Source organism: Xenopus laevis, chromosome 1L, assembly GCF_017654675.1.
Source record: "Xenopus laevis strain J_2021 chromosome 1L, Xenopus_laevis_v10.1, whole genome shotgun sequence".
NCBI lineage: Eukaryota > Metazoa > Chordata > Amphibia > Anura > Pipidae > Xenopus > Xenopus laevis.
The window spans coordinates 1,310,701-1,320,636 of record NC_054371.1 but is presented as its reverse complement, the minus strand read 5'-3'; the positions used below and the strand labels follow the sequence as shown (position 1 = coordinate 1,320,636).

Genomic DNA, 9,936 nt, shown 5'->3' with positions numbered 1-9,936 from the left:
TAACTGTGATTTTGTGTTAATATCAGGTCTCAATATGATGATGTAACATTTGGGCAGAAATATAGAGGCTAAAAGTCCAGCACTTGAGGTGAGTATGGCAAATATCTCCACACATACAGTGTTTTTGCCTTTGGTGCTCAGATAGGCCGGGATCATTGTGATCCAAACACTGCAGAAGAGCAACATGCTGAAAGTGATGTACTTGGCCTCATTAAAACTGTCCGGTAATGTCCGAGCTAAAAATGCTAAAACAAAACTAACAGCTGCCAGAAGCCCCATATACCCAATAACTGAGTAAAAGCCAATAGCTGAGCCCTCATTGCACTGAATGATGATGGTTCCAGGGTAAGTGTGAAGGTCCAGTTCCTGAAAGGGAGGAGAAATGGCCAACCAAGTCATGCAGATTATTATTTGAATGGATGAGCAGAACAAGACTACAGAATTGGACAGTTTGACTCCCACCCATTTTCTCCATGAGCTCCCTGGCTTGGTGGCTTTGAAAGCAACACAAACCATGATAGTCTTGGCCAGGAGAGAAGAGACAGCTATGGAGAAGGTGATTCCAAAAGTGATGATGCGCAGCATGCAGGTTATATCCACAGGGCGACCGAGGAACAGAAACACACTGAGGAAGCTCAGCTTGATGGAGACAAGGAGGAGGAAGCTCAGGCTCCTGTTGTTGGCCATCACAATGGTGGTATCACTATATTTTATAAACACTCCCAAAATTGTCTCAGTAATAAGGAAAAACAGGACTAGGATGGATAAAAAAGTAGTGAAAGGACATCATCACTATATGTTAGAAAATCTTCCTTCATGGGAATACACTGAATCCTCTTCTTGTTTGGCCATTCCATGTCTGGGCATTGGAAGCAGTTTTCACTGTCTGAAAATGAGGGGGTGGGGGAGTCTTTATGGAATCTCATTACAATAAAAGAAAATATATAATATAAATTAAGAAAACATATCAGGTTGTATGTAAATACCGGACTTTGAGAAAGATGACAGGGTTAATGAGAATTGCCAGGAAAATACATAACTCTGCAGTGTTGATCAGGTAATTTGGTTTTACCAATTAGAAACCATTTGGAGTGGGGGAACAGTACTACAGGAAGCCATTATGTATCAGCTCTTGCCCAGATAATTAGTGACTTTACCAACACTGGGTTTACATGAGTATTTCTCACAAACAACATAATTGATTCTCTACCAGAAAGATAAACTGTAAGTTTCATTGTTTGAGGAGAGACCAATTATCCAGATAGTTGAGAGCCCCTAAATGGCAATGGATTGTAAGGGGGGTAGAAATCAAGGTCTATGAGGCACCTCACAGTAATTTATATGGGGAGTGGTCTTAGGGGGAGATGTATGTGTGAGAATATAAAGCCTTTAGATACAGTCTCCAACTGATAGATAAATGATACTGTCATGTGAGAGGTTTTGACATCCTCTTTGCCACTCTATAGCAACCAGCAAATTAGAATAGTTTGCACCTGTATTCATACATAATGAATTATGGGGAAACTAGTGTAGAAAATTCCCCTTGTAAGCAAGGAACATTGTTGCAAATCAATACCTTTGTATTTTGATATAAATTATGATATATTATTATGTATAATAATTAGGTTGGTAATAAAAAATGTGCTTTTAATGCTTTCATGTTAGCCAGAACAACTGAAACATTTGTCAGTTTTAAGGAGGCCAATAAACCATGCAAAAAGATCACTCAAAATATTTTTTTAAATATGTGAATAGTAAAAAAAATTAAGCAGGATAGGGTGGGACCATTGTTGTCAAAGGGAGGTGTGTTGATGAGAACAGAGATAAAGCAGAGATTTTGAACTGTTATTTTTCATCTGTCAACACAATTGAGGAACCAAGTAATATAGGTTTGCTTCTTAATAGTCCTAAGTCTATTAATTCAACAAATGATGCATGGTTCACACACGAGAACATGTAAAGATAAACAAAGGTCTGGGACAGGAGGTATTCATTGCAGAGTACTAAACACGCTTAGCTCTGTGATTGTCAAACCTCTTTACTTTTTCAGGATTCACTGAGGTCTGGCATGATGCCGAGAGACTGGCGATTAACTAACGTGGTGACGCTATTCAAAAAGGGACCCCGTTCTCAGCCTCAAAACTTTAAGCCAGTTAGTCTGACATCATTGGTAGTAAAGATTTTAGAAGGGATATTAAGGGATACTTGACTTCATTGCATTAATAATCCTATGAGTTTGTGCCAGCATGGCTTTAAGCGTAATAGATCTTGCCAGACTAATTTAATTTCTTTTTATGAGAAGGTGAACACCTTGGGGTATATTCACTAAGATGCAAAGTTGCGCCAGGCGCAACTTCGCCGCACTTCGCCAGGCGTAGTTTCGCCAGCGCTTCGCAAATTCACTAAAATCCGAAGTTGCGCACAGGGGTAGCGTAAGGCTGCGGAGTTGCGCTAGCGTTGTTTCGCTATATAAAGCGAAGTTGCGCTAGCGAAGGCTAATTTGCATACTGCGCGAAATTCAAATTTCAATGGAGGAACACGTATCTGCACTACAAATGCCTAGAAAACCTTCAAATCTGCAAATAAAAATTTTATTTTGCCCTACACATGTGCCCACTGTCTAGGTAAGTTGCCATGAGTCAGGAAATGTAGGGGGGAGGAAGGGAAGCCCCAAAAATTTTTCGATCTTTTTCAGCCTATCAGCCATCATGTAGAAAACACGCCAGCGTTTTTTGGGACTTAGAAAAATTTTAGACTTTGTTTGAAACAATCCCTATCTACTCTATTGCGCTTCGCCAGGTCTGAGGTGGCGAAGGAAGTCTAGCGTAAAAGGTAGCGTTCGCTACACTGCGCAAGTTAGTGAATTTGCGTAGTTTCGTCGCTAGCGAAGATTCGCCTGGCGTAAGGTTGCGAAGTAACACTAGCGAAACTACGCCAGCGTTCGTTAGTGAATTTGCGCAGTAGCGAAAATGCCAAACGCTAGGGAATTAAAGCTAGCGTTCGGCGCTTCGCGCGTTAGTGAATTTGCCCCCTTGACTCTCGGATGGCAGTGGATGTGATTTACTTAGCCTCAGCTAAAGCATTTGATACAGTACCACACAGAAGGTTACTGTTTAAATTAAGTAATTTTGACCTGGAGCATTTGTACATGGATAGAGAATTGATCTGAATGATAGATTGCACAGAGTGATATTAAAAGGAACATTTTCTAATTGTACCAGTGTTGTTAGTGGAGTACTGCACAGCTCTGTTCTACGTCCCTTGCTTTTCAACTTGTTTATTAATTGTTTATTAATGACGTGGAGGAGGGCATTGAAAGTACTGTTTCTATTTTGGAGTATGCAGTGCAGTTTTGTGCTCCAGTTCTTGAGAGGGATATAAATGAGCTGGAGAGAGTGCAGAGACTAAGTGCAACTAAACTGGTTAGAGGGAGGGAAGAGTTAAATTATAAGGGGACACTGTCAAGGTTGGGGCTTTTGTATCTGTAAAATAGAAACTTGTGAGGGGACATGATTATACTTTACAAGTACATTAGAATAAATTATAGACAGACCCCCACAGGGCCCCCCGGCAGCTCACGCGCCACTGACAAATGCAGCCAAATGCGGCTGTACGGAGGGGAGCGGGGCCCGACTGTGCGTTATGCACCAGGGCCTGCCCCCCTCTAATGACGCTACTGTAGACAGATAGTGGGGGACCTTTTTTCACATAAAGAGGAACACCGCTCCAGAGGCCTCCCCTTCAAAAGAAAAAAAAAAAAAGAAGAAAATAACTTTCATTTGAAGTAACATAGGTGATTCTTCAAAGTGAGGACAGTGAGGTCGGGGAATGCACTGCCCGATGATGTTGTGATGCTGATTCTGTTAACAAATTAAGAGGGGCTTGGATGTTTTCTTGGACAAGCAGAATATCCAAGGCTATTATGATACTAAAATCTACATTTAGGGGCAGATTTATTAAGGTTTGAATAGTAAATTCGAATTTTTGAGTTATGTTTTTGGTCAAAATTCATAAATTCGAGTTGGGAATAATCATATAATTCTAATTTGAGACTTATACTTTGACCCTGGAAGTAACTTGAACTTAATTGGTAACCACCTAAAGTCTTCTGAGTTCATGTGTAATTCAATGGCAGAGGTCTGTTGACCCATTTGAAGATGTTAATAGCCTTCCTGACATTTAAGGGGTTTTTTGTTGTTGAAAAATTGCATTTGAATTCAATTCCATTTTTCGGTTCTGTACTATTCGTTCAAATTTTAGATGTTTGAGTTTTTTCTTAAATAAGATACCATTCCAGATTCAAGGTCATTCCAGTTCATTCAAGATAAAAAAAAACTCTATCACTCAACCTTTGATAAATCTGCCCCTAAGTACAGTATATTGGTATATATAGCTTGTGAGTATATGGAGGGGTTGGTGTGATTGTGTGTATGTATAGACACTGGGTTTCATTTGGAAGCAGGGGCTCTCCGCCAATGAGGTGAGTTGAGGCACTCGTCTCAGGCTTCAGCGCCTCCCTGGTTACCAGGGGTGGCAAAAATGCCGCTCCTGGTAACTAAGAGCCAAATTTCCGGTTTTCAACCCGGAAAGTTGGCTCTTCTAGTGCAGTGCGCGCAACTGTGTGCTCTGCATTAGAGACGTGGACCCCCCACCCCGTCCCGGTCTGGTAAAAGTGAGTACCGTGGGGAGGGGGGGCAGCAAAACGAAGCCCGTCTCAGGCGGCAAAATGCGCAGGATCGGCCCTGTTTGGAAGGGTTGAGCTTGATGGACTTTTTTCAACCCGACTTAACTATGTAACAATGTAACAAATATATGAGAGGTTTGTTCTCCATTTATTCTTTATTAAGTATTTCTTGCATTATGCCAATCTATGATTATTGTATGATTATTGATGAATTTTTGGATTTTTTTTTTTAAATTGTTAATGTTTTCCAAGGTCAACACTTTTTATATTATTAAATATGCTGTACACTATTAATTATTTGTTAGTGAACATGGTTCAGAGTTAACCTGTGAAGTGCAAATAGAGAGAGACAATATTACAATTGGATTTTATTTTCTGTATAAAATAATATGTTGCTACATTCCATGTGCTTATGTCTCAATTTAGCCTTCACCTTCTATTTGTCTCTTTCTCTGCGCTGTATTTATTCCTTTCACATACATTTAAGGTAAGAAAATAAAATCAAAAATGATATTTGTACCAGTTGTGTTGGAGATCTCTCCATTGGAACAAGGGGCACAATCATAACAGCAGGTTTTGGCTCCAGGTATTGGCACCTTCCTGTATCCAGGGACACAATTGGCTGAGCATTGAGCTATTGGGATCTAGAAATACAATTAAAAAAAGTGTAGAAAGTTGTGAGAATTGGAGTTTTCTATAGTGAGCAATGGAAGTGAAGGGGGCAGAGAGCAAGGGGTAATTATTCAGGTGCAGGTCTGATTATATGATTATATTTATGGAGTGAATTCCAAAACTCTAATTCAGTCTGGAATTGTCAAATAGTGTAATTCTTTGTGCTACACATTTCTCTTTTCTCCTTCTTATTTGGTTAAAATGGCGTTCATTGGAGATGACCATATCGTACTATAAAACTTTCTGGATAACAGGTTTCTCAGGCTTCTAATATCCTTATCATTTACAGTAGGGGGTACATTATCCCTTATAATACATGAGTGATACTCAGAGTTCCCTGTATAACTCAGCCTGCAGCCTTGTGCCTTTATATGGTCACAGAACAACCCCTCAGTGACTTCTAATATCCTTATCATTTACAGTAGGGGGTACATTATCCCTTATAATACATGAGTGATACTCAGAGTTCCCTGTTATAACTCAGCCTGCAGCCTTGTGCCTTTATATGGTCACAGAACAACCCCTCAGTGACTTCTAATATCCTTATCATTTACAGTAGGGGGTACATTATCCCTTATAATACATGAGTGATACTCAGAGTTCCCTGTATAACTCAGCCTGCAGCTTTGTGTAGCGCCAGATTATGTGGGCGCGCACCCCAAGGTCGCGCTGTTCTGTCGTCCGGCCTTGCGGTCCTAGCCCATTTACACCTTTCCCCATGAGCACGCATGCGCACCGTAACAGGAGCACTCGAGAGCTGCGCTCCCCAGTGTTTCACAGACAGCGGCTGGGCGACATGCTGACCCTAAATTTTTTGCCGCCCTAGGCCCGGGCCTATGTGGCCTCACCACAAATCCAGGCCTGGCCTTGTGCCTTTATATTGTCACAGAAGTTCTCAGTGATTTCAGATTAACTTTAGAGGATAACTAAACCTTATATTAATATATATAAATAAATATGCACCGTAAAGTTTAATAAACATTAAAAAAAGAATAAAGAGTAATATTCTTACTTCATTGTTATTTGTCTTCCATTTTATTAATGATGAAGTGATGTTCAGCTGCTGATCTGGTGGAGCCCAAGGTGAAACTCAGCAAAGAAGTTGTTATTCATTTCATCTGCATCTGTGATACCTTTATAGATCCGTAACCCAGTGATATATTCTCCATTTTCATCAAATGAGAAGGTTGCTCCATGTTGGGTCCTATCTTGTGGTTTCCTCAAATGCCAGTGCAGCTGCTGTTTTGGTAAAATGTTTGAATAGGTCAGTGCTGACAAATTAGACTTGGTAATAAAAATAATGGAGTAAAGCCATTAAACCCATAGAGATAATATACGTTTGAGTTACATAAAGATTTATGTCTATTGTCAGCAGAGATCTGGGGAATGTCAAAAGCTCTGCACTCCAGTGGCCACATTGTTACACTCACAGTAGGGTTTTGCCAGACTTCTCATTACAGGAACAATCTGTTTGTACCTTTAGTGGCTGAATAGATTGGGCACTAGCTTCTGTATAATTAACTATTATCCCACAATGCATCCTTCCATTGTTACATTGTATTTTACTGGGGTTCTCTTTACCTTAGCATTGCTATTTTGCGTCAGTCAATAGAATGTTATTGTGGATATGTAATGGGTCCTAAAGTCAAAAATAAAGGAGCTGTCCAGGACAGTGAGCATGCTCAGATCAGCCGACCTTGATCCTTCTATTTATAAAAGTTTTTAGGCTGATGGAGAGCAGCTTGGTCACAGGCCACTTAGAGTGTTGATAATAAACAGACTTAGAACAGTCAAGGTATCATATTTAGTATCCCAAACCCAGAACAGACCCCAAAGTCCATGTCACGGCTGAAGCTTCTGTTTATAACAGCCGCCTTTCACATTGCTACTCATATGCCGCCAGGTCTTAAAGTGAGAGAACAGGAACATGTGACTGGAGTAATGGGGAAAGAGCAGAGTGTAGTTGAAGAAACAGACTGGGTTCAAAAGCCAATCAGTCAGCGTGGTAAAGAGTCAGGATCTAGAAGCGTAGTCAGAAAACAGACAAAGGTTGGTTCAGGCAGTGATACAGCAATGGTCAAGGACAGGCAACAGTCAAGGAGTAGTAAACCAATAATAAGTGCACCCAGGAACTATCTTGAATAGACCAATGTTAGGCAAAGCAAAAAAGGAACTGAGCACTTTTAAAGATTTAAACTTTGCACCAAGCACAATGACATCACATGGTGTGCCAATAAAATAACGCATGTAGGTGCGCAGTCAACCTGTGCACAAGTGGGGAAGTTGCCCCCCAGGTACTATTACACATAATTGTGAGTTAGAGTTCCAAGGATTTTAGTACACTGAAATGGCATAAAAAAAAAAGCATACTGCTTTGCAGAATTATTGATAGAAAGACCCATATGTTTAATACACTCTCATGCACCATATATAATTCTGTTCCTGAGATGTCTGCATCCATAATTACTAATTTTGTATGTTTGAAAATGTACCGCCCATTGACCTTTACTTGATGCTGTTACAACTCTACTTGAAATATTTTAAAAATTGAATTTTTTGGTGTGCCCTTATGTCTACAGACTCAGAGACAAATATTTTATTATATCATAATATAGCCATAATTTGGTAAGTGTCTCTTTAAATAGCAATTAACCCTTGGCAATCCAGGGCCCTGAGTCATAGTTTTGCATATGAAACGTACTGGAAACTGAGATTTAAAGGCAGTGCCTCCACCTAGGGAACACTGAGAAGCACACCTCAGGGGGGTTCCACTAGGAAAAATAAAACGCACAAGTTTGCAATGAAAGAAATATAAACTTTATATAAAACAGTAATGAAAGAACTAATACACAATGCACTCCTGCACTGGGGACATGTGGGACATACCTAACTCACTATTAGGTACCTGTTTCTCCAACACAGTCCTTTTTATTATCAAAGTCCCAATCCTCTGGAAGGGTTAATAATCACACAGTTCAGTTAAAATGGAATGTCCCTTGAGCTCTTATACCCCAAGTAGCGCTACCTTTCCCAAAATTACCTCTCCCTTTGGAACTTAGCAGCCACTCCCATGTAGCAGGTGAATTCACAAGACCTGTCCTCAAACCGGGCCCCAGACTTGTATCCTTGCCAGTATCCTCCATTGGGTGGCTCACTCACTGGGTGCTCTCAGAGGCAGTCACACTGGAGATTACAGGCAGCTCTTGGCAGGATCAATCTCACCAGTGGCACCTTTCAACTCCTGAGTCTCTGGCAACTTGGCATGGAATGGACTCTCTCTGTATTCTAGAGATGCAGTAGCTTGGACAGTCTAAAAAAAACTGGTTCTGGCTGGATACTGTAGCATAGAACTCGTATTAAGCTCTTTTGAGAGACTCTGTACATTTGACTTCAAAATCAGACACACCCTCTCTCCCAAGGATGCACTGGGCGCCCAGCCAATCGGATGGCTCTCCAGCCTGTTACTGGGCTGGATGATGTCACAGACAGAAAAACAGGTGAAGGATTTCTCTAATCTGCTACAATAACATACCTGCTCTTTTAGGGAATCGCTATATATATACATATATGTCTTTACTATACAGGACTGTGTATTAAATTGTTTAGCGCATGGTATTCATAAGGGAGTAAATAAAATATTTGGCTGAATGGTGTGGGTTGCCCCACCACAAAATGTTAGTTTCTTTATACAGATGAATCCAATTGGATTTGTGTGTTAAATGTGCAATTGTGAGGAATCCTTACCAGCGTTCTGGTTCTCCAATGCTAGAGGCAAGATGGTGGCGCCAAGGTCTCCCACAAGGCATGTTCTGATGCCAATTTGTCAAAACGTGCGCAGCATCACAACACCAGAGCGTCAAACAGGCACAACGGCATGATGCCAGTGCGTCAAAAAAATGCAGCATCAACGCACAACGTCAGCACGTGACACATGACATCATCATGCTCGTTTTGTGCGAAAATATGCCTATAAAAGAAGTCAGAACCTTGCAGACCTTGCCCATTTATAGGTTCAACTGAGTGTGATATATTACTACTATTCTTATTCCTGTTATTGATTTAGGCCTGTTATCTCATTTAAGAACCTTGCTGCCTGAATCGACCTTGGCCTGGACTTGACTATTCTTCTTCCATAACCCTTTTGGATACCGCAAAAGTCTGAGGAAGCCCAACCAGACTTCGGCAGGGCCTTTTGTGGATTGGCTTCTCGCATGATGGCCTATGAGGCCCAACAGTCACATTTTGGCCAAGCTATGGAAGCCATTCTGGACAAAACTCTCAGTGCTCATGCCGGCAACCCCAGTGCAAGCTCCAAGGGGTACGTGATTACCTGTCTGGAAGGGAAAGCACTAGAATGGGCATCTCCCCTGTGGGAAAAGACTCTCCTTGAATTCATGATGCCAAAGCTTTCCTCCAGTCTTTTCGGGCCATTTTTGATGCTCCTGGTCGGGTTGCTTCTTCTTCATCTTGGCTGTTACAAATCTGCCAAGGAAATCGGAGTGCTAGTGATTTCCGCACGCTAGAGGTGAGACAGGCTGGAACAATGAAGCTTACCATGCCGCATTCTACCAGGGGCAATG

The 9,936-nt window shown here is 41.1% G+C and overlaps 1 protein-coding gene across 1 annotated transcript; it reads right to left on the bottom strand.

Moving 5' to 3' along the window:
• Positions 1–640: 640 nt before the first annotated feature.
• Positions 641–9,569, bottom strand: LOC121401478 (vomeronasal type-2 receptor 116-like). Its single transcript, XM_041586235.1, has 4 exons — positions 9,506–9,569; positions 6,369–6,445; positions 5,205–5,328; positions 641–886 (listed from the first exon to the last, which is right to left on the bottom strand). The coding sequence occupies exons 1-4, from the start codon at positions 9,567–9,569 to the stop codon at positions 756–758; spliced, it is 396 nt and encodes a 131-aa protein (XP_041442169.1). The 3' UTR covers positions 641–755.
• Between the last annotated feature and the right edge of the window lie 367 nt (positions 9,570–9,936).

Excerpts from the sequence above, each read along its gene's own strand:
- LOC121401478 (XM_041586235.1), bottom strand. The coding sequence starts at position 9,569 with ATGCGAGAAGCCAATCCACAAAAGGCCCTGCCGAAGTCTGGTTGGGCT. Across the intron at positions 6,446-9,505 it reads GGCTTCCTCAGACTTTTGCG|TTTCACCTTGGGCTCCACCA; the intron begins GTATCCAAAAGG and ends TTCTTTGCTGAG. Across the intron at positions 887-5,204 it reads AGAGATCTCCAACACAACTG|ACAGTGAAAACTGCTTCCAA; the intron begins GTACAAATATCA and ends CCTCATTTTCAG.